Raw genomic sequence first — 25,233 nt, 5'->3', positions numbered from 1 at the left:
ATATTGGATGCAATTTTTATCTTGTAATTCTTAAAATGTGCCTGTAAGATTTAAGATAAACTGTTCCATTTTTTACAAATGACTAAGCGATATGGTACTTTGAGGACAAGACATTGTGTATGAAAATATCTTTATAAAATTAAGTCTTGACTAAAATATGTTTTCGACTTAATTTTGTATACAAGTGACAAAATAATGTAGGTTGTTTCACAGCATATTATTTTTTTGTTTTTTTGTTTTTTCTGTCTTGTGGTTTATACAATGTTTTTGAGTAAATGTGTATCATTAAGGCTGCTATGGTGTTCAATTGGAACATTTTATAGTACCTTACGTATGAAAATAATCGGATTAGTGCTATGTATATAATTATGATGCCTATGAAACCTGCTACCTAAATTGTAAAATTCATCATGGCCGCTCGGTCAGGGACTGGGGCCAATATGGCCACATTGTGAACATTTGTGAAATCTTCGAACAAGTTCTACCCTTCTCCCATATATATACTTGAAAAAAAAATAAATGCATGGTTATGATATTCATTACCAAAATTGTGAAATTCGTGACCCTAAGTCGGGTTTAGGTTCTTGGGTAAGGTCGATTATGGCCACATGGTGAAAATTTATAATTTTTATAAAACTTGCTGTTTTATTTTTACAGCCGTGAGAAATAAACTAAATTCATTGATATATATTTACATCTACGAAGTATTATTTCATCTTTCTCTTACGGAAACTTATAGTTAATTCTTTTAAACAATAAAATGCTTCTTCATTCGGGATATGAAGGTAGCGACATTGCAGAAAAATACACAACTTGCGTTAGTTGATACAAGTTGATACAGTTAAATAAGGTACCACTTGCTCGTAAAATACAAAGCAAGTTTTTTTGACAAGTATATTATACAAAGGCATAGTTATACAATGTGTGTTCAATTTTCTATTAGGCCTGATACTGATGAATGGTTCTTGAGAATTTTACTAAGTACTTGAAACATCTCGGTGGTATAGATGATTATAACCCCGTTTATCGATTGATCGTAATCTACAGAGGCTGAAACTGACAAAAAAGTGACAGGATTGAAATTGGCACGCCCTGTTTATCGATTAGTCGCAACTAGCTGCAATAATGTAGCCCTTTTTCTGGGGTGGGGGGGGGGGGAGGTGGCTATAACGTACCCATTGTAACGCTAAATATAAAGACTCCACAGGATCTCCGTAATGGTGCAAGTGCGGGTGTAATTCACTCCCGCAAAGATTTCGGCTCAATTCGTATATAAATGACAATAACATTTGCATTTCTTACCTGAGCTCAAACAATGTAGATTTGTATGGCATAAGTTAATCTAAAAATATCAAGTATAATGCATATATTGGTTATTTCTCGTGTATGTCAACATACAAGTTGAATTTGTCCGCCATGTTTACTGACCTTGACTGGTTTTATTTTGGGACATCCAATGAGAATTCAGGATGCTGATGTGAATTTTCCATTATATACCAATTCCTTAAACGATGTTTTAGTGATAGAACGAGGTAAGATCGCTTATTTACACTGACATTCACGTTATCAAGCCCATCAAAACTACAAGCGTAAATCCCATAAAATCACACAAGAACTGTCATGGCTTAGCCCTCCCCCTTTTTTTTGCCAAATTACACCTAACCATTAGGCACATAGCATCATAGAGGGTTCAGCCCCCACTTTTTCTCACAGGAAATATAATTATTCCTTAAAAAAAGGTTGAAATATGGAGAAGTTGGAGTCAAAGGTATACTAGCTCCCCCCCCCCCCCCCCCCCCCCCCACGGATTAGGAATATCATGATTTGGGGGGAAAAAATTGGTGGGTAAAAATTTTCTTTTGGAACTATAGGTATACCCCCCCCACCCACCCCCCCCCCCCGGATTTGGATATTTTTTCAATATTTTTGAGGATAAGTCAAACTCCCCCCCCCCCCCACACACACACACACACACACTTTCAGTTTGCTTCCGACGCCAGTGTCCAGTAAACATCAAAGAGAGCTACATTTTTGCAGCTAGGTCGAAACCTACAGCGACCTACAAAAAATCACGGACTCCACGAAATAATCATGATGATGTCAGACTCAAAGTCTCACAGGAGACGATTTGGTTGTTTCTTTAAGCTAACGTACTTATGTTTATTAACAGTAATTTTGTGGATTTTACTAACTTTTCGTAGTCAATTTATTAATTAGTTAAAAGAAATATGTTTATATAAACAATAAAATGCTTTCTTTGATGATTCATTCGAGATATGAAGATAGCAATCATTGCAGAAAAATTTACATTACCTGGTAGTTACGCAGGTTATGAATTTTTTCTTCAATGTGGCTACCTTCATATCCCGAATTAATCACCAAAAAAGGCATTTCATTGTTTAAATAAATACATAAATATTAAACAGACTGTTAAAAGATTAAAGCTGTTTGGTTCGATTTCAAATCGAATTTCGTGTACGTTTGTAAGCGGTAGCTTTGCTGAATATTTGTATAATAATAGAAACGCAGTAGTTTTAACGGCGAAATAAATCATATTACAATGAGAAATGATATACAAAATATCTTTACATACTAGGGCACCGCGTCATTTTGCCCCTTGACAAGATTTGTTCCCGACGTCGAGGCGGGTATGATTATATTTTGACGGAGACATTGATTCGTTATAAATAAAGAAAATAAAAGATTTCAAAAATGTTTTGGCAAAGCAAAGATAGTTCTAGATACATTTTCAAAACAATTTTACAATTCATGCATGATATATGGGTTGATAAACCCAGTCAATACGGACATGAAACCAAATGATTCCCTTTCCTAAACTTACACATGATGCATTTGGGTTTGATTTTTGTGTGATCTCATAAAGACATTATTTTTATTTATTATGAAAGTTTCTAAGTTTGGAATCAGATCGATTGTGCTGGTGTAAATAGATAAAAGTATAGAAATGTTTAAGATAATTTGTTTGAATGGAAAATTATTGATTGTGTAAAATCGGACCAAGCAGCTTTAAAAAAACGTTCAAACTTACTTTTAAAACCAATTTGATATGTACTTATGAAAAATAATCGTAAAATCAAATCCATTCGTTAATGAACCTGAAGAATTTTCTCAAATTTGTCGACAAATTTTGTCACAATTTTATTTTGGACTATAAATATTTTTAGTCTCGGATTAAGCGAACTAAATATTAAGATATTAATGTGGCGATTTCGTGTATGTTTCATATCCATGACAAAGAGGTTACATATATATACATGCATATATAGTGACTAAAAAGCGACGATACACAAATTCTTAACACAAAAACATCAATATAAATAAAAATATAAGCATTTTATCCTAATAATAGAAATATGTTAGTTAACTTGTATAGAACTGAGCAACATGTCTCTGAAATCTACATATGTCCTGATAATTGAGTAACTGACACACCGCTTGTTAGTTTACTTTATAAGGTACAATAGCTGTATATTACATGCAAACAATTCCCTAATGCCCTTTATCAATACACTAGCAATTGAATAAGATAAGATTTTGTTTTTATTGAAAATAGCTTATTCATGTTATAAATGAATATAATGTCTGAATTCATCAGTATAAGTAAGGTAAAGTTTAAAGAATGAAATTCATTATACAGAGGAAAAGGCCACTTCTGTTTGATAATGAAGATCAGATTTTTACATTTGGCGATGTTAACTTTAAATATGTGATTTTCTTTACGCTGCCTTTAAAAAGCTCACACACAAACAGATTGTCATTATTGTCTACACATAATCTAGAAGGAGCATTCAGATTACACTTATCAATGTAACGGAGAAACTGTCCATTCTGATCCAGAATGTGGATACAATGGTTGTCACTGTCTGCTGTCAGGATACGACCCTGGCTGTCTGTTGTGATACCCCAGGGTTTAAATGGTTTGTTCTTGGTAAACGAGGGATGACCGGTGTACCTCCATCTGAGTTTCCCGTCCTGATTTACCACCACTTCTGCACAAGCCCCCTGGTCAGCTACACAGATGCCATGGTTTCTGTTCTCAGTTATGTATTTTATTAAAGCATTCTCTGAGTACAAAGGTCTACCTTCATCATCAAATTGAATTGCTTGTTTCTCGGTAGATCCCAAGTAACGGACAACTTTGGATTGAGTGTAATCTTTACTGTACATGGTAACCAGGAGATCACCAGTAGAGGTTACACATAGGTTAAATGGCGTCCATCCCTGTAATCTGATTATCTCTTCTGTCCGGCTACTCTTTACTTTATATACTGTTTTTGTTTCTCTATCTGAGTACAGTAGATTCCCCACACTGTCTACAGCTATATCATCGGGCCAAACACCTGATTTTGTAACGATTGTGTGAAGTGTTGTCCCTTTGATATTGAAGCATTTGATATCAGTGGCCACTCCACACGTCCAAATCCTCGCTTCATTTACACAGATAACACTACGTAGGTTTCTATACCCAGTTTGTATTGTGGCAACAAGCTCCGGTTAATCTAGTATTTCTCTATCTGATGTGTATGGTTGGTTTTGTAACAATATTTGTTCTTCTGTAGCAGATAAAGGTAAACAGGTGTAGTATGGTAGACAGCAGAATCGGAACTGGAGCTCCAGTAGGTTGGACCAGGTAAGGTTGGGGTGGACCAGGGTCAGAGGTCATGCATAACAATACACATACTATGCCTTTACACTACACTCCTTCCCGTTTTATAATAAAAAGATGAATGTATGTATACTACAGTAGGTAATCTCTTTTTTAAAAAGGTTGACAATACAAGATACTGAAAAATATGCTAGAATTTCTCTAAACGAGTTTTGGAGGAATTATTTAAGAAAATACCATATGAAAATACAACGAGATTAAGTACAAATCCCGCTTGAATTGGGCAGAACAATATTTCGCCCTAAATTTAGCAGGAACATTACAATGTGATGGCACTGTGGACATCAGCGTCCTAAGGCACCTATTATCAAAGATATGAATTTTGAGTACTGGAGTTGGCTCATCGCATGCAGTCTCTCAATTAAGAAAACGGGACGTATATTTCTAAATATCTTGAGGATGTGCTGGTGCTGAAGGTGATCCTCCCCTCCTTTCACAGTTAGGGTACAGACAATGCTGATCATCTTGAGGATGTGCTGGTGCTGAAGGTGATCCTCCCCTCCTTTCACAGTTAGGGTACAGACAATGCTGAGCAAGGTAAGGCCTCTATGTAATGGAATGATCAGAGTCCACTAACAAACACGTGTACGGTATGTACAATTATACATCAACAAATTATTGTCCAAATGCAGCTTAATTCTGGTGAAGTGAAGGTAGGTATGTACCAAGATAAACAATAACTAATGTGGGCCTATGCGGAAAAAGGCTCTGATCCATATGGTAAAATCTACAGCTGAGTTTAAGATGCAACATTCTTAGTCCGCCGTCTCATGATCCGCAGAACATTCTGCTCCGTCATGAACTTTGGAAAAGTCCTGTTGATCTAGCTGACCATTCTGTAACTTGGAAATGGTCTTCTGTTGCATTATGTCGGAATCCGGATTTGTTTGTATGTATGTCTATAAAAGCCTTTGAGGATGTTGATAGCAGTAGCTGATGTTTCCTATATATACCGGTAGATTAACTAACTTAGCAGTAACGGAAAGCTATCAAATACCAATTGTTCAATTGAAAGCACAAATGGGATTAAATCTAATTATGACAATCAGGGTACCCTTTCTTGACTAACAAATTATTTCTTGTATAAAAAATATAAAAACACACTATAATTCTACATGAAAAGGAATGCTTCTTACAACGACACAATGTATCAATAGGAAGTACCAACAATATGAAAACACAGACGGGGAATGGTAACTATAAAATACTGCATGACAAAGTATACTGTTAATGATAAACTATAAATGTGACATGATCTTGATCCACTTCTTCATCAAATGAAATAATAGGTACATACCAATAATATGATAATTTAAGTACATTGAACTTCAGAAGTGCAAATGACGAACATATAACATTCTACTAACTTGTTCAAAACATGACGTGTATCTTACTTATTGAAACAAATGCATATTGTACCGGTATTTTGTTTATAAATACTAATCTAAGAAAACTACTAGCAAATACTACATAACTAATAATTACAAGTTCTAATACGAAAACTGGCTTTGAAACACATGTCTACTAAATTAGTGATAGTCAGACAGTATTTGAGTTACTTTTACAACTGTATAGCATTTGATTGTTGTTCATACTGGTTTGTCAATAACATAAATTTATCAGCAGCTGCAAATGTCTTGATACATGTAACATTCTGCTTAATGAATCATAATAAGTTATTAACAAATTTACAGTTATTTCTCACTAGCAGTCATATTTCAGATGATTCTGCTCAAGATCAATTGCTTCCATTACCTTTGTGATAGTCTGCATGCTGTGACCAAAGAGTCGACTTGATTCGTTAGGATGGACAGTCGTTGATAGACCTCAACATAGTGTCTCTTGACTGTCCACAGCAAAGCGTATTCTTCATGTGTATCAAACACCTCTGGCTGCTCTCTTCCATCAGTCAGTGCCTCAGCAAAATCTGACATTTCAAGTTTATTGCAAACATCTTGCCTATCATCTTATTCATTTTCACCACAATCATTGTGTATGTCACTACTTTTCATGTGATCTGGGGATGAATGCTGGGTTGACAAGTGTTGCTGTGGAAGCGTTGTTGCATGTTGCTGCTTGATAGTGGTCAGTGTCATCTGCTGCTCTTGTGAACATTCTACAAACTGTTGGTGTGGTGAGAGCGACATGATTGGCTGGTGTTGAGGTTGTACCATATATAGTTCAGGAGGCAACTGAAGTGCTAGGAAAGGCGAATGAACACTTTGCAAATGTGGTTGTTGGCACTGCTGCAATAACATGAGTGTTTGCTTAGATCCATAGGGCTGTGTGATCCTTGCATGGTCGGAACAAACGCTTGCTTTGACTGTTTCAAGGAAATTGCCAGACAATAAAGAAGAACCTTGGTCAGATACCTCAACAGTTCGCGGTTTTAAAGCGCCCACTGTCTGGACCGACTTAGAATTCTAGCAAGGCATCTGCATCTTGGAAATCTTCTCCACATTACTAGGAATAGATTCAGTACTGGCTGAAGCCATTAGTGGTTCATAACCACCTTGCAACTTTGCCGGATTGGCTTGATACTGAATGCTACCGGTAACTGTCAAACCTGCTCCAGGGGGAGGTATGTTACTGTCATGTAACAGAGTCGGACTGACTTTATCTGTTAGGCCTGGGATCAGATCCTGCATCAGAGCTGGTGCCACACCTATATTTTGGCATGGTACATCTTGCAATATTTGACATGGTACATTTTGCATTTGAGTTTGTTGATGTACTTGACCAACATGGTATACATTTGGCCTGCTTTGCTGCATTGTGTAATGCTGTGGTTGAGAGGTAATCGGATCAAGTTGTGTCTGAGAATTGTGTTGTTGCGGCTGTTTCATGTTGATTTGGGTCTGCAGTGTTTGAGTGTCAATCTTTCGTGTCTGCTGATTCCGATATGGCAATGTTGGGGCATGTATTTGTTGTGAGAGCTGATCTTGTATTGTTATTGGTTGAGAGTTAACCTGATGTGTAGGTTTTATTCCCAATGGTTGCATGTTAACCTGTTGATCGTATTGTACAGTCTGCTGTTGTGTGCATTGAAGAAACTGGCTGGATGTTTGTGAAGCTTGTTGTGGCTGCAGTTGTTGGAAACCTGGTGGTGGTTGAATATGATTGTGTGTCAGTACATGTTGTTTAGTGCTGTTTAGCATAGCCTGATTTGGTGTACATGGCACATACTGGTTGGACGCATCTGAGTTCTGTGTTGATTGAACTGGTGGGTATAATGTTTGTGACATAACCTTGAGATCAACACCTTGACCAGTACATGGAATGTAACCCGCTTGTGGTGTAGTGGCTGTTACCAGTTTGAGTTTTTACCTTGACTACTTAATGGTATGACACCGCCATGTGGTACAGGTGCAATGTTGGTAAGTGGTACAATGTTGATATTTGTACCTTGACCACTTATTGGTACGTAACCACCCTGTGGCATGGATGCAATGTTTGTAAGTGGCTCATTATTGACAACTGTATCCTGACCACTAATCGGTAAGTAACCGCCCTGTGGTATAGGAGTACTGTTGGTATATGCAGTTGGTACCATGTTAAGATTCGTACTATGACTACTCATCGGTATATAGATGCTCTGTGGTATTGGTACGCCGTTGGTAGATAGTACAATATTGTCATTTGTATCCTGACCATTAAACGGTACATAATCACCCTGTGGTATGGGTAATTTGGTAGTAGATGGTACTATGTTGACAATTGTACCCTGACCATTGGATGGTATATTGCCGCTTTGTGGTATGGGTACACTGGTAGTCGGTAGTACTGATGCCTGAGGAACCGATGACTGGAAATTGCTTGGTGCCTGGGAAGGAAATCCACTTAGACTTGATTTGGTTGGTATGGCATCATTAACCCCTAAACACTTGATGGTATGGAACCAGTCGAACCACCCTGTGCCTGGGAAAATGTACCAGTGTAACTTGTTCCAGTGGCCCTTGAAACGGTATATCCAGTTGGCATCACTCCATAGGCATTTGACGGTAAATATCCTCCCTGTGTCATTGAAGAACTTCCAACTAACATATTTTTGTTATTTTCTGGTCCCATTGAAACACCTGGCGTTACCCCCATGGATTTAGAATAGCACTTTGTGGAGGGTATTGAGCTGAATATGGTGTTCTATATGGTGCAGGGATACCACTGTAATGTTGGTTGAATCCTCTGGGGGCACTTTGACCATGTAGCACTGTACCTGTCTTCAGAGAAAGTTGGCCTGTAGACACTGGACCTACTAATGGTTGCTGAAATGCACTCTGTGCACTCAACCCCTCACTAATATATCCAACGTTGATTGGATTAGAATACATCTTGTTGATCATATTGATGGTAAGCCAATGATTTGTCCATTATTGACTGCATGTTGACTGCATGCTGGCAATCACAAGTAATCAGTTCTAACTTTAGTTATTTCAAAGCCTGAACTAATTTTGACAAATAAATGAAATATCTCTAGATCTCATTCAAAAAATGTAATTCCAAACAAAGACTGAACAATGATAACCTATATGAGTAAAAAAACAATTTGAAAAATTTAGAAAAGAACAAAAATTCTCTTTTTTCAAAAAACAATTTTTTTCCTAAAGTGTAATTTTAAAAAATCTGAATAATTTACAAAGATAACAGCCCAAACTACTTGTCATAAACTTATGATATGTTCAACTAATTTAATACAATATTATTGTCAATAGATATGTAAAGACCTTATGATATCGTGAACTTATCAAACAATGCTGCTCACAACTGATATACTGCAACAGCAGCAAAAAGAGTTCAAGATAATATTTCAAAATATTACTTCTCCTTATGAATTAAGTAAATGTTTATGTAAACAATAATAACCTTACTTAAAACAACTAACTAAAACTTGAAAATATATTTTATAAACTACTAACTAGTCTAATGTAAACAAACACGTTTTCAGAAAATGAAACCGAAAGTGAAAGTTCCTTTCGTTTCCTTTCACTTTCGAACGTCACAGTCAATTTGGCGCTCAAATGGCGACAAACAAGACGACCGAAACTGTAAACAAAATGTCAAAAATATGAAAAACCTTTTCTAGGTAATAATAACTACAAGTATGACTTTCAAAGTTAGATAAATGCTTGAGTGTGACAATATACTACATATATACGAAAAATAATTGAAAAACTACGAAAATTTTACACTCTTGAACACGTATTTACAATTCACGCTTATCATGCAAAAGAAACGGTCACCCACGTGAATACAGAAACAAAGACAAAAATACAAGACGAATTATACTAAATTTCGCTTTAAGTACGCTTATGAAAACGCAAGCAAACGACAATACCCAGTAGAAAAAATAATGACAATATTGAGTTCCGATATGAAAATAGCACGACGCCGCACGTGCTAACTGTCAGCACGCCGTGACAAAAACACACTATGAAAACATGAAATAACCGGTCAAATTGTAGGAATAACGCACCTGACGCTACTAATAAACGTCCAATGCAAATAAATGTTGCTCAAAAACGAACTTGACCGAGAAAATCCATCCGGCGATATGTGTATCGCCGTGTGGACAAAAATATTCAAAAAATACACAAAAAATACGATTTATAAAAGTTTACCGGCGACGCCAATGTTGTGTAGCCGAGATACTACAAAACATATAGTACAAATATCTGGTGTCTTACATGACAATATGTGGCAGACAACAGACAATAGACAATATATAAGGAAAACAAGGTAAACAGGTGTAGTATGGTAGACAGTAGAATCGGAACTGGAGCTCCAGTAGGTTGGACCAGGTAAGGTTGGGGTGGACCAGGGTCAGAGGTCCTGCATAACAATACACATACAATAATACAATGCGTTTACACTACACTCGTATAATCATCAGTCATCGTAACCTCCTCGCCCATGTACTTCTGGCACCAACAGTTCCCGGGGTTCCATGTCTCGCTCAGAGATTTCTGAGTCTCGGGCCAAAGTGCGTCCCTGTTGGAAACTTTTGTAGAATTTCTCCGCTGCAGGAACCGAGCTAAACACCGCTCTAAAGCCCCGCCTGATTGGTTCATCTGTGGCAAAGTCAATTAGGTGCCATTCACAGAAATGCTTGCTCTTGTCAAGGTTGATAATTGATTCGATGGCAATGAGATGATTACAGAGGTCCTCCTTTTTGTCCGTGGTGAACGTCACTTTGTTGGCATTAACGTCATCGTCATAAATCATCCTCAATACAAATGTCCCATTGTTCTGCCACTGGTTCTCCTCCATCATCTGGAACGTCACCCGCTTCTCCAGCAGGATTTCCTCCACATAATCATACTCATCATCATCGTCTTCCTCCTCATCGAGGTATAGAAAAGGCAACTTTTTATATACTATAACCAGGCACTATAACCAGGATGTGCGCATGCGTGAACCAACTTTCCATCGGGATCGGTAAACAATTTTGAGGAAATTCGAAAGCTATTTGGAGGAACCTCGAACTGATATAAGTACAATTTAAAAAAGCGATTTTTATATGAAAAGTTCTTTAAAAGTGATAAAAATGTTATGTACATTAGATTTTACATCAAAAACTTAAATAAATAATTGAGAGAACACTAAAAAGCAGTGTTACAGGAAAACAACAGGCACTTAGCATCGGAGGGGGGGGGGGTGGAGTGGGGCAGGGACAGGGGGCGGGACTGCCCCCCAGCACACGTTTTTCTCGCAGCAAACATTTTTCTTGAATTTACTTATAAAAAAGTAAATTAACACAGAGTTGTTACCCCTTCCCCCAATGTGTTTGGGACCATGTAAAAATTGAAATGAAAGGGACGAAATAAACTGTGAAATTGAAGTTAAAGGTACACTTATGTAATAGGGTGCATTTTATGATAATTACATTCATGCATATTATTCATATTTCATCTTCAACATCATCATCATCATCCTATATTCCATATTTTACATGTACATATTTAGAAACAGACTACTATCCCTGTAACTCCCTGTCTTTTATGCATCTATCAAGTAATCATTACTTAATTACCTTTTCTAGTGGTTTCTAATATTTTATAGCCTTAAGTCATTTCACCTGTATGGTCACTTACATACATGTGGACAAGATCAGGTGGTTTACTTAGCCAATAGTATGTTTTTATGATTTTTTCCCGCTTTAACTGAGTAGCCTTTGTGACAGACCAAGGCTAGTATTCCTAGGAGTAAGACCTAATTTCTTCAAGAGACGATTTCACTTATTTATTTATTTCATTAACATATTTGAAGCAGTCATTTATAGTAAGTGTTCTATTTTTTGGTATTCTTGAACTTTAATAAATAATTTAATAGATGATAATGATATTTTCTATTAATTGGTACATTTGGCTAATTCTACTTGTTTGAGGTTATAATACCTTATTTATGAAAGAATGTATTTTATAAATTATCCCAGTAATTCATAGTTCTGATATCTAAGCTATAGTATCTCATTTCTAATATATGTGAAAGGTTAGTTATTGTTACCATATTTAATACTTGTAGTTAAAGAGTACCATTCTCAGAGTAATCAGGATTGTGCATGAAACCTTGTTCCATAAACAGGTGATCGTTGCAAAGTTATATTTTTATATTTATTTTATGTATCTTGATAAAATGTAATCTACAAAGGAGTTACATTGAAAGTATATGTTTTTATTTAATTAAATATTGATATTGATAAAGATGTAGAGCATATTTCTATATTTTTGTAAATTGTGTTCAAGGGCAGTAACTCTTCTTGACACTGAAATTATGATCAGAGTTATCCTTCTTTACAAATAGTTTGATTAGTGAACTCTGAGCATTAATGTATTTCATGAATATGTATTTGAATATGGTTGTATATTTTTATGCTGAAACTTATGTAAACATTGATCCTTTTTATGCTGATATCTATGAATTATATTACAGGGTTTAAATCCTTTATCCGAATAAATGAAGAACCCTTAAAGTGGATTTGTTTGTTTCTTTGGGACAACCCACTATCACACTTAGATCCTTACCCCGACGGATTAGGATTTTCTATTTATTAAATTATGTTTGGATTTTTTTTTTTTTGCAAGTCAAGATTGGATGAGTCTGTCCCCACCCCACTTTCCTACGATGCTACGTGCCTGCACAAAACATCATGGTTTCATTACAAACGTGTATGCCAGTATAAAGACCAATATTGTCTCGTGCATTGGGCCATTCACCAGGTTCTACAAACATAAATAGAAATCCAACGCTAAGAGAGGGAGAGAAGAAAATATCTATTTTGCTTTTGTTTTTACTCAGTGTACGTATCACCAGAGTCTGTGTGTTCACTAGGGTCTGTACACCTATAGCAAGGGTCAGAATACCCATCACCAGGGTATCCATACCTATCACCAGGGTCAGAGTACGTGTCACCAGAGTCTGTGTGCTCATCACCAGAGTCTTTACACCTCGTATAAAGACTTAATTTAAACCAATATTGTCTCGTGCATCGTGCCATTCACCAGATTCTACATTAAACACTTTAATTCAAAATAAATAAACACAAGGCTAGGAGAGGGAGAGGAAAATATCTATTTGCTTTTTTTTACTCAGGCCTGAACTATTTTTTTTTTGGGGGGGGGGGGTATTAGGGATAAACAGGTCACTGACCCCTTGTAGATCTATCAATGACCTATCACCAGTGTCTGTATACACATTACCGAGTCAGTACACCCATCACCAGGGTCTACAGGGTCAGAGTACGTATCACCAGAGTCTGTGTGCCAGTCACCAGATTCTGAACACCCATCACCAAGATCAGTATAACCATCACAAGGGTCCCCATACCTATCACCAGGGTCAGAGTACGTATCACCAGAGTCAGTGTGCCCATCACCAGAGTCTGTTAACCCATAACAAGGGTCAGTATACCCATCACCAGGGTCAGAGTACGTATCACCAGAGTCTGTGTGCCCATCACCAGAATCTGTACACCCATAACCAGGGTCAGTATACCCGGCACCAGGGTCTCAATACCTATCACCAGGGTCAGAGTACGTATCACTAGAGTCTGTGTGCCTATCACCAGAGTCTGTACACCCATAACCAGGGTCAGTATACCCATCACCAGGGTCAGAGTACGTATCACCAGAGTCTGTGTGCTCATCACCAGAGTCTGTACACCCATAACCAGGGTCAGTATACCCATCACCAGGGTCAGAGTACGTATCACCAGAGTCTGTGTGCCAGTCACCAGATTCTGTACACCCATAACCAGGGTCAGTATGCCCATCACCAGGGTCTCCATACCTATCACCGGGGTCATTATACACATCACTAGAGTTTGTGTGCCCAACACCGGGGTCTGTACACCCATAACCAGGGTCAGTATACCTATCACCAGGGTCAGAGTACGTGTCACCAGAGTCTGTGTGCTCATCACCAGAGTCTTTACACCTAGTATAAAGACTTTATTTAAACCAATATTGTCTCGTGCATCGTGCCATTCACCAGGTTCTACATTAAACACTTTAATTCAAAATAAATAAACACAAGGCTAGGAGAGGGAGAGGAAAATATCTATTTTGCTTTTTTTTACTCAGGCCTGAACTATTTTTTTTTTTTGGGGGGGGGGGGGGGGTATTAGGGATAAACAGGTCACTGACCCCTTGTAGATCTATCAATGACCTATCACCAGGGTCTGTATACACATTACCGAGTCAGTACACCCATCACCAGCGTCTACAGGGTCAGAGTACGTATCACCAGAGTCTGTGTGCCAGTCACCAGATTCTGAACACCCATCACCAGGATCAGTATACCCGTCACCAGGGTCTCAATACCTATCACCAGGGTCAGAGTACGTATCACCAGAGTCAGTGTGCCCATCACCAGAGTCTGTACACCCATAACCAGGGTCAGTATACCCATCACCAGGGTCAGAGTACGTATCACCAGAGTCTGTGTGCTCATCACCAGAGTCTGTACACCCATAACCAGGGTCAGTATGCCCATCACCAGGGTCTCCATACCTATCACCGGGGTCATTATACACATCACTAGAGTTTGTGTGCCCAATCACCAAGCTCTGTGAACGCATCACCAGGGCCTGAATACGTATCACCAGGATATGTAAATCTATCAGCAGGGTCATTTTACCTATCATTGGTGTCTGCGTGCCCATCACCAGGGTCTGAACACTAATAACCAGTGTCAGTATACCAATCAAAAGATCTCAGTACCAAACACTAGGGTCAGTGTTAGTATCATCAGAGTCTGTGTACCCATCACCAGGGTCAGTATACCAATCACCAGGGTCAGAGTTCGTATTACCAGGGTCTGTTAACCTATCAACAGGGTGTGTGTGACCATTACCAGGGTCTTTAAACACATAATCAGGGTCAAAATACGTATCAGCAGGGTATGTAAACATATCACCAGGGTCTGTAAACTATAGTTTGTGTGCCTATCAACAAAGTCTGTATGCCGTCAACGAGGGCCAGTATACCCATCAGCAATGGTTCCCAATACCTATCACCTAGGTCAGAGTTCGTATCACCAGAGTCCGTGTGCTCATCACCAGGGTCTGAATACACATAACCAGGGTCAGTAAACGTATCACCAGGGTCTGTACATCTATTACCTGGGTCAGAGTACATATCACAAAGCATTGTGTATCCATCACCAGGGTTTGAATACGTATCACCAGGGTTTTATAATCTATCAGCAGGGTCATAATATCAATCATTAGTGTCTGTGTGCCCAGCATCAGAGTCTGTATGCCCATAACCACGGTTAGTAAAACCAACACCAGGGTTTCCATACCTATCACCAGGGTCAGAGTGCGTATCACCAGAGTCTGTGTGCCCATCACCAGAGTCTGTATGCCCATAACCAGGGCCAGTACACCCATCACCAGGGTCTGTACACCAATAACCAGGGTCAGTATACCCATCACCAGGGTCTCAATACCTATCACCAGAGTAAGTGTACGTATCACCAGAGTCTGTGTGTTCACTAAGGTCTATACACCTATAGCAATGGTCAGTATACCCATCACCAGGTCTCCATACCTATCACTAGGGTCAGAGTACGTATCACAAGAGTCTGTGTGCCCATCACCAGAATCTGTACACCCATAACCAGGGTCAGTATACCCATCACCAGGGTCTCCATACCGATCACCAGAGTAAGTGTACGTATGACCAGAGTCTGTGTGTTCACTAAAGTCTGTACACCTACAGCCAGAGTCAGTATACCCATCACCAGGTCTCCATACCTATCACTAGGGTCAGAGTACGTATCACTAGAGTTTGTTTGCCCAACACCAGGATCTGTAGAACTATTACCAGGGTCAGTTTACCCATCACCAGGATCTCCATACCAATCACTAGGGTCAGAGTACGTATCACCAGAGCCTGTGTGCCTATCACGAGGGTCTGTACACCCATAGCAAGGGTCAGTATACCCGTCAACAGGGTCTCCATACCTATCACCAGGGTCATTATACCCATCACTAGAGTTTGTGTGCCCAACACCAGGGTCGGTACACCAATAAACAGGGTCAGTTTAACCATCAAAAGGGTCTCAATACCTATCACCAAAGTAAGTGTACGTATCATGAGAGTCTATGTATATCATCAGGGTCAGTATACACAAAACCAGGGTCAGTTAACTTATTACTAGGGTCTGTAAACCTAACACCAGGGTCATTATACCAATCATTTGAGTTTGTGTGCTCATCACCACAGTCTGTACACCCATAACCAGGGTCAGTATACCCATCACCAGGGTCTCCATACCTATCACCAGGGTCAGAGTACGTAACACCAGAGTCTGTGTGCCAGGCACCAGAGTCTGTACACCCATAACCAGGGTCAGTATACACATCACCAGGATATCCATACCTATCACCAGGGTAAGAGTACGTGTCACCAGATTCTGTGTGCTCATCATCAGAAACTGTAAACATATAACCAGGGTCAGTATATGTATCACCAGGGTCTGTAAATCCATCACCAGGGTCAGAGTACGTATTACCAGAGTATGTAAATCCATCACCAGGGTCACAGTACATATCACCAAGCTCTGTGAACGCATCACCAGGGCCTGAATACGTATCACCAGGGTATGTAAATCTATCAGCAGGGTCATTTTACCTATCATTGGTGTCTGCGTGCCCATCACCAGCGTCTGAACACTAATAACCAGTGTCAGTATACCCATCAAAAGATCTCAGTACCAAACAGAGTCTGTGTACCCATCACCAGGGTCAGTATACCAATCACCAGGGTCAGAGTTCGTATTACCAGGGTCTGTTAACCTATCAACAGGGTGTGTGTGACCATTACCAGGGTCTTTAAACACATAATCAGGGTCAAAATACGTATCAGCAGGGTATGTAAACATATCACCAGGGTCTGTAAACTATAGTTTGTGTGCCTATCAACAAAGTCTGTATGATGTTAACGAGGGCCAGTATACCCATCAGCAATGGTTCTCAATACATATCACCTAGGTCAGAGTTTGTATCACCAGAGTCCATGTGCTCATCACCAGGGTCTGTATACACATAACCAGGGTCAGTATACGTATCACCAGGGTCTGTATATTTATTACCAGGGTCAGAGTACATATCACAAAGCTCTGTGTATCCATCACCAGGGTTTGAATACGTATCACCAGGGTTTTATAATCTATCAGCAGGGTCATAATATCAATCATTAGTGTCTGTGTGCCCAGCATCAGAGTCTGTATGCCCATAACCACGGTTAGTAAAACCAACACCAGGGTTTCCATACCTATCACCAGGGTCAGAGTGCGTATCACCAGAGTCTGTGTGCCCATCACCAGAGTCTGTATGCCCATAACCAGGGCCAGTACACCCATCACCAGGGTCTGTACACCCATAACCAGGGCCAGTATACCCATTACCAGGATCTCCATACGTACACGAGGGTCAGAGTACGTATTACGTATTAGTCTGTACACTCAAAACCAGGACAAGTATGCCTAACATTAGGGTCAATGTACGTATTACCAGGGTCCATGTGCCCATCACCAGGGTCAGTTTACCCATCAACAGGGTAAGAGTACGTATCACCAGAACTGTAAACCTATCACCTGAGTCAATATACCTTTTACTAGGATCAGTGTTCGTAGTACTAGGGTCTGTGTGCCCATTATCATGGTCTGTATACCCATAACCAAGGTCAGTTCACTTATCACCGAGGTCTAAATACCTATCACCAGGGATAGTTTACGAATCAATAGGGTCTGTGTGTCCATCATTAGGGTCAGTATATCTATCACAACAGTCAGTGCACTTATCATGAGGGTGTGTACATTTTGTACATCCATTACGTTGGTCAGTAGACTTTCACCATGACCATTGTACCTATTACCTATCACCAGAGTTAGCTTACCTAACGGCCGTATCAGTGTACGCATCACGAGGGTATGTGTGCCCATCTCTAAGGTCAGTATACCTATCACAAGAGTCAGTACATTTATCACCAGTATATCTATCACATTCTCTATCATCAGGGTCAGTATACATATCGACAGAGTCAGTGTACGTATCACAAGGCTCTGTATCCAATCACAGGGGTAAGTACGTATCCATCACCAGAGTCGGTATACGCAAACATTTAGATATTCTAAGGGTCAGCATACGTAACCCCAGAATCTCAAAATCCATAACCAGGGTAGGTATATCCATCACCTGAGTCAGTAAACCTATCACAAGGGTCATGAGTGTACATATCACCAAGGTATGTGTGCTCTTCACCAGGGTCAGTATACCTATCACCGGGGTCAGTATATATCCATCACCAGGGTCACTTTACTTATCAACAGGGTCAGTATTATCTGGCTCAGGTAATGGATGTACAAACCCTGATGATAAGTGCACTGAATGTTGTGATAGGTATACTGACCCTGGTGATGGGCACACAGACCTATTGATGCGTACACTATCCCTGGTGAAAAGTATTAAGACAATTGTATTGGGTATACTGGCCCTGGTTATGAGTGTACAGACCCTTGTGATGGGCACACAAAATCTGGTGATACGTACTCTGACCCTGGTGATAGGTATGGAGATCCTGGTGATGGGTATACTGGCCCTGGTTATGGGTATACTGACACTGGTGATGGGCACACAAACTCTTGGGATGGGTATAATGACTCTGGTGAAAGGTATGGAGACCCCGTTGATGGGTATACTGATATGGTTATGTGACTCTGGATATACGTACTCTAACCCTGGTAATAGGTATGGAGACCCTTGCGATGGGTATACTGACCCTGGTTATGAGTGTTCAGACCCTGATAATGGGCACACAAACTCTATTGATGGGTATAATGACCCTGGTGATAGGAATGGACACTCTGGTGATGGACATTCAGACAATAATGATTGGTACTCTGACCCTGGTGATAGATTTAGAGACCCTGGTGATACGTATACTGACCCTGGTTATGAGTGTACAGACCCTAATGATGGGTACACAGACTCTAGTTATGGGTATAATGACCCTGGTGATAAGTATTGCGACCCTGGTGTTGTATACCGACTTTGGTTATGGGTGTACAGACCCTGGTTATGAGCACACAGACTCTGGTGATCCGTACTCTGACCCTGGTGACAGGTATGGAGACCCTGGTGATGGGTATACTGACCCTGGGTATAGGTGTACAGACCCTGGTGATGGGTACACAAACCCTAGTGATGGGTATAATGACCCTGGTAATAGGTATTGAAACCCTGGTGATGGGTATACTGACTTTGGTGATGTGATGATCACACAGACTCTGGTGGTACCTACTCCGACCCTGGTGATAGGTATGGAGACCCTGGTGATGGTTATACTGAACCTGGTTATATGTATACTGACACTGGTGTTGGGCACACAAACTCTAGGGATGGGTATAATGACCCTGGTGAAAGGTATGGAGACCCCGTTGATGGGTATACTGATATGGTTATGTGTATACTAACCCTGGTGATGGGTATACTGACCCTGGTTATGGGTGTACAGAATCTGGTGATGAGCACACAAAATCTGGTGATACGTACTCTGACCCTGGTGATAGGTATGGACACCCTTATATGGGTATACTGACCCTGGTTATAGGTGTACAGACTCTGGTGATGAGCACACAGACTCTAGTGATACGTACTCTGACCCTGGAGACCCTGGTGATGGGTGTACTGACCCTGGTAATGTGTATACAGACCCTGGTGAAAAGTCATGGATAGATCTACAAAGGGTCAGTAACCTGTTCACCCCTAGTACCCCCCCCCCCAAAAAAAAATAGCATGCATGTAATGAAACCATGATATTTTGTTCAGGCACGTAGCATCGTAGCAAAGTGGGTTGAGGGCAGACTCATCCAATCTTGTCTTGAAAAAAAAAACAACTCAAAAATACTTTTTAAATAATTGAAAATCCTAATCCGTGGGGGTAGTGGTCTAAGTGTACCTTTAACTTCAATTTCACAGTTTATTTTAATTTTTACATGGTCCCAAAAACATTGGGGGGGGGGCAACTCTATGTTAATTTACTTTTTTATAAGTAAATTCAAGAAAAATGTTTGCTGCGAGAAAACGTGTGCTGGAGGGGGCAGTCCCGCCCCCCTGTCCCTGCCCCACTCCACCCCCCCCCCCCCCCCCCCCCCCCCGATGCTAAGTGCCTGTTGTTTCCCTGTAACACTGCTTTTTAGTGTTCTCTCAATTATTTATTTAAGTTTTTGGTGTAAAATCTAATGTACATAACATTTTTATCACTTTTAATGAACTTTTCATATAAAAATCGCTTTTTTGAATTGTACTTATATCAGTTCGAGGTTCCTCCAAATAGCTTTCGAATTTCCTTCAAATTGTTTACCGATCCCATGAAAAGTTGGTTCACGCATGCGCACATCCTGGTTATAGTGCCTGGTTATAGTATATAAAAACTAGCCTATTCTATACCTCCCTCATCATCATCTTTATAATCACTGCCATGTTCTTCTTCTGGAATTTCCTGAGATGTGGTTCCTGATTGCTAAGCTACGCTGACACTGTTAGTGGATTCTCAATCAAATTTTTCTGACATTCATCGATTTTATCCTTAAATTCTTTTGCTAGGTCAGTACTCTTGAATTTTACAGCAAGTTGCTCTAATTTAGCTTCATTGTCACTGAAATCCTGACCCACCCAACACCAAGCTGTCTCTGAGGTCAACATTGGTTGGAATTTTAGATCAGGGGTTAACCACTGATTACAAGCAAGCTTATAGACCTGCTCTCTTCGCAGAAGCAGCCTGTATTGTCCAGTGCCGTTGTGTCTTAGAATTTTCATTTCTCCGATTCCCTTTTCTTTCCACTGATTTGTGTCCTTGTCATAACGGAACAGTTTTGCCCGATGGGAAAACAGCTTTTCAAAATCGTCTTCCCCTGTTTTGACCTCCACTAGGTCGGGGAGGGGAACCACCGGCTTAAAGTGAGGGTCGTATCCCTGGGTCACCTCCTCCCCATCCTCCTCTCCCTTCTCCTGATTGAACAGCTTCTGACCGGCCCGCGACCAGCTGAATGGCTTACTGTCATCTTTCTTGAAAGCAGCGGGCTGAGTGTCTACATTGGCTGCTAGCCCAGAGAACGAGAAGAAGGAAACTCCCCCACCTCCAAACAGTGGCTGACCAAGCAACCCTGTAGTCTTCTTGGAATCCCCTCCCCCGGCTGCAAGGGAACTGAATAATCCACCAGGGGGAGCAGCTGAGGCACCAAAAAGTCCTCCAGAGGATGAAGAGTCAGTGTCTGCTCTCTTGGAAACCACATTTTTATCTTGATTTTTCTTTGGTGAAGGAGACTTGGTTTTCTGTGTGATCTTGGTTCCTTCCTTGTAACCCTCACATCCTATACACCCAGGACAAGGAGGGGCATTTTCATACAGGTAAAAGTGGTCAGGTAACTTGAATTTCCGAGCCATTTCGACCTGAGCTGGGGTGGCCATTTCTTTCTTTATATAAATCACATGGTCATCCTCACTCAACAAAGTCTGTAGGATTGCTGGTGGTCTGGAGGAAGTGCCCGAGGCTGCTGGAGAACTGGGCGTTTTCTCGGTGGACACCAATCCAGACAGCTTCTTTTTAGCATTGTCAAAGGCTTCTTTGAATTTATTCGCAATTTCTGGGGTTTTGAAACGGACAGAGAACTGCTCACACTTTGGCTTATCATCAGAGTGGTCCATGGCATACCAAGTCCAGGCTTTTCCATTAGAGTTTAGCATTGGCTTCAAGTTAAGTTTGTCTGTGATGTAATGATTGCAACAGATCTTCAGTATTTGTTCTCGCCTCATCAGGACCCGGATTTTCTTTGAAGCTTTGTTTTCTAAAATTTTGATATCACCAAGACCTCTTTCCTTCCATTCCTTTTTGTGAAAGCGGAAAAGTTTCGCTCGATTCTCGAACAAAACATTCTCATCTTTTTCACCAGTGACCTCATCCACTTTTTCTGGGAGCTGAATCAGCGGTTCAAAGAATATATGATCATCCTCTCCTTTCTTGTTGATGTACATACCATCCTTGTCATCCACGATCTGTCCAAAGAAAGTATACAGTTTGTCATGGTCTATTGGTTTTGGAATGAATGTTGGCATTGATACATGAACCTTGGGTGGAAACTTGCTGAACTCTCTGATCTTCGAGCTGTATTCAATGATAGGAGATACTTCAGTGGATTTCTCAATTTTTCTTAAGGCATGTAATGTTTTTTTTATGAGAGACTGTATCTGTTTGATTTCATTCAAATGTTTCTGTAAAAGTTCTTTGTGTTTCACTTTTATGTCGCTGATTTCGGTTTTCATCTTATTTATAACTATGTCGATTTCTCTGTGCCATTGCTCTCCTTGTTTGGATATTGTTGTTGTAAGTTTATCATATCCCCCATCTAGGTTGGCAAGCTGATTATCTAAGTCGAGCGCAATTTCTTCATATGTAGGGGAAATATGATTTTCTAACTCTTTTGTATCTTTTTTAATGTCATCTTTCTTAGCTTTGTAAACTTCTGTAACATCTACGAAGTTATGTCCCTTATGCTGTTTAGATGCCATGCAGGAAGAACAAACAAACATATTGTTGCAATCCTTGCACTGGAATTCACAATTTCTGTGTGGATGTGTTTCACATTTCGAATGAATAAGGGTTGATCTTCGTTTCTGGAAAGGAACTATTTTATGTTTGTCATATTCATCTGAGATGTGATCCACTACACAGGGCTTGCAGAGGTTGACATGACAAAAGTCACAGTAGCTGTGTACTATGGCGGTCTCACAAAGGTCACATCGGTTCACATCCTGGGCAGTAGAACGGGGATCCATGGTTGTTCTATGAAAAGGTAAATTGAATACTTAAGATTGTTCATTGATAAAGATAAAAGATTTCATATATATGTAGTCAAAGTGAATGCTGGCAGGCACGTAGCATCGTTTTTGACAAGCAAAACAAAAAACAAAACAAAAAAATACAACAAAAAGGAAAGTTTTTAGTTTCCCAAAATCTTTTAAATCCTAATCCGGGGGGTGGGGGTGGGGGTGTAGGGGGGGGGGGGGGGTCGGGGTTGCTGGCGTACTATATAACTTCAATTTCAATCCTCATTTCCTTATTTTCATATCAATTTTTACATACTCCAAAAAAGGGGGGGGGGCCAACTCCATGATTATTCCATTTTTTATATGTAAATTTTAAAAATTTGTTGCTGCGAGAAAAAGTGGGGGGGGGGGGCAGGCCCCCCTGCCCCCCCCCCCCACCCCCTGTTGCTACATGCCTGGCTGGTAATTGATTTAGTTATAGAAAAACGAATTTTTGATATTGTTTTATTAATTCATCTACCACACCCGTTTCCCCACAGGAAATAATATATATAATATATGTATATATAACTTCAATTTCAATCCTCATTTCCTTATTTTCATATCAATTTTTACATACTCTAAAAAAGTGGGGGGCCAACTCCATGATTATTCCATTTTTTATATGTTAATTTTAAAAAAAATTGTTGCTGCGAGAAAAAGTGTGGGGGGGGGGGGGGGGGCAGGCCCCATTCGATGCCATTCATAATGTCCCTGATCTGAAAATCGTGTACTTTCTCGTGCTCCCCTTTTGACTCACCGGAATTTTCACCTGTTTCCATTGTATCAAGAGGACGTTTCTTTGTCTCAGGCATTTAAAGCATTGGGCGCTTAACGTGTACACTAGTAAGTTACAAAGTTGTATGGATGAGTTATGTTCACTGTTGTTTACCGTTGTACTGACCAAGCGCACTGAACTCAGGTTATAGAATATCATCAATCAGAGTTATGAAATAACGACACTTTATCCACAAACCACTATCAAAGTGTACTTACATATGTTTAGCTAAGATTTTTCACACAAAGTCCATTATATTCTATGTTTTTGGTAGAATCTCTCTGCCAGAAAAAATCACTGTCCTACATGTTCACGCATGCGCACACGCATTTATTTATTTACAAATTGATAAAATCGTCGACTCCTGTGCTTTCCCCATTTAGCTTTTTCTTTTTCAGTTGGACATTGATATAAATTACAATTAAAGTACACTTTTGAATACTGCTGTCTCATTTCATAAATCATTAGTTTAAAATAAATCAAGTTAACATAGTTGCGTTTGATAAACTATTTTATTAGATATTATACAGCTGTTATACTATCTTAAACGAAAGTTGCTATAAAATTTCTAATGTAGGATTTAAATGTTTTAATTACCATAGCAAATGCAATTATAGATAGATAACAAACCTTGTTAGCAAGAAATCACACAATTTATAACTGTTTGTATGCGTTCTCAATACAAAACATGGCTGATCCTGTTCTGGTGACCACCTGATCAAATAAAAAAAAAAAGAAATTAGAGTTATTTCCCTTTCATCACTATCGCCCGTTGTCTGGCAGTTTGTAGCCCCATTAAAATTAAAAATTTATTTAAAGCAGTATCGTCAAAAGACATATTTTTATTAATATGCTATAGGTGTTTGTTTTTTTATTTCTTAAGAAAATCGATTGTTGTTTAAAGAGTTTTGAACTGACATGTCATAAATCTACACGATCGAGTAATCGCGTATGAGTACATGCACGCATTCGTTTTAACTTTAAAAGCTCCTTTTAGATGCATTGTTAAGCTAATTAGATGTCAGTTGTAATTTTAGTAGCTATAAAAACTGCAATGATACCTATCTTCATACCCACATGAAACACTAAAAAAAATGTTTAAATGTTTTAAAGAATGGGAAATTCTGTTACAAGAATACCGTGAAAATGGTTTACATGTAAACCATAATTAAAATGTACAACTTTTCAAAATTTTTCTGAATATGATTTTGCATCTGCACCAGTGTCAGACGGTTATTGCTTGTACGAATTGTATCACACATGTACCATCATTTTATTATAAAAATTATCCCCACTTTTTGTTATATCCGATCATTTACATTTTAAACAGGGCAGTTGATAGACTATCAAAAGGTTTAGAATTATTAAACTTAAAAGAGATACGTGTAAAAAAATAAATCTATT

At 39.4% G+C, this 25,233-nt stretch overlaps 3 protein-coding genes across 3 annotated transcripts; 1 reads left to right on the top strand and 2 right to left on the bottom strand.

The window, feature by feature from the left end:
* Positions 1–17,173: 17,173 nt before the first annotated feature.
* Positions 17,174–17,605, bottom strand: LOC136275025 (uncharacterized). The gene has a single exon (XM_066083276.1). It carries the CDS (start codon positions 17,603–17,605, stop codon positions 17,174–17,176), a length of 432 nt encoding a protein of 143 aa, XP_065939348.1.
* Positions 17,606–17,667: 62 nt separating this feature from the next.
* Positions 17,668–19,922, top strand: LOC136275024 (uncharacterized). The gene is made up of 8 exons (XM_066083275.1): positions 17,668–17,745; positions 18,206–18,268; positions 18,453–18,518; positions 18,700–18,838; positions 18,936–19,147; positions 19,257–19,367; positions 19,472–19,610; positions 19,702–19,922. Exons 1-8 carry the CDS (start codon positions 17,668–17,670, stop codon positions 19,920–19,922), a joined length of 1,029 nt encoding a protein of 342 aa, XP_065939347.1.
* Positions 19,923–20,385: 463 nt separating this feature from the next.
* LOC105336199 (RANBP2-like and GRIP domain-containing protein 5/6) lies at positions 20,386–24,555 on the bottom strand. The gene is made up of 2 exons (XM_066081645.1): positions 24,460–24,555; positions 20,386–23,028 (listed from the first exon to the last, which is right to left on the bottom strand). Exon 2 carries the CDS (start codon positions 23,019–23,021, stop codon positions 20,715–20,717), a length of 2,307 nt encoding a protein of 768 aa, XP_065937717.1. The 5' UTR covers positions 23,022–23,028; positions 24,460–24,555; the 3' UTR covers positions 20,386–20,714.
* Positions 24,556–25,233: the final 678 nt, after the last annotated feature.

Source organism: Magallana gigas, chromosome 4 (genome assembly GCF_963853765.1).
Source record: "Magallana gigas chromosome 4, xbMagGiga1.1, whole genome shotgun sequence".
NCBI lineage: Eukaryota > Metazoa > Mollusca > Bivalvia > Ostreida > Ostreidae > Magallana > Magallana gigas.
Note: the sequence above shows the minus strand (reverse complement) of the source record. Positions and strands in the feature narration are given on the sequence as shown.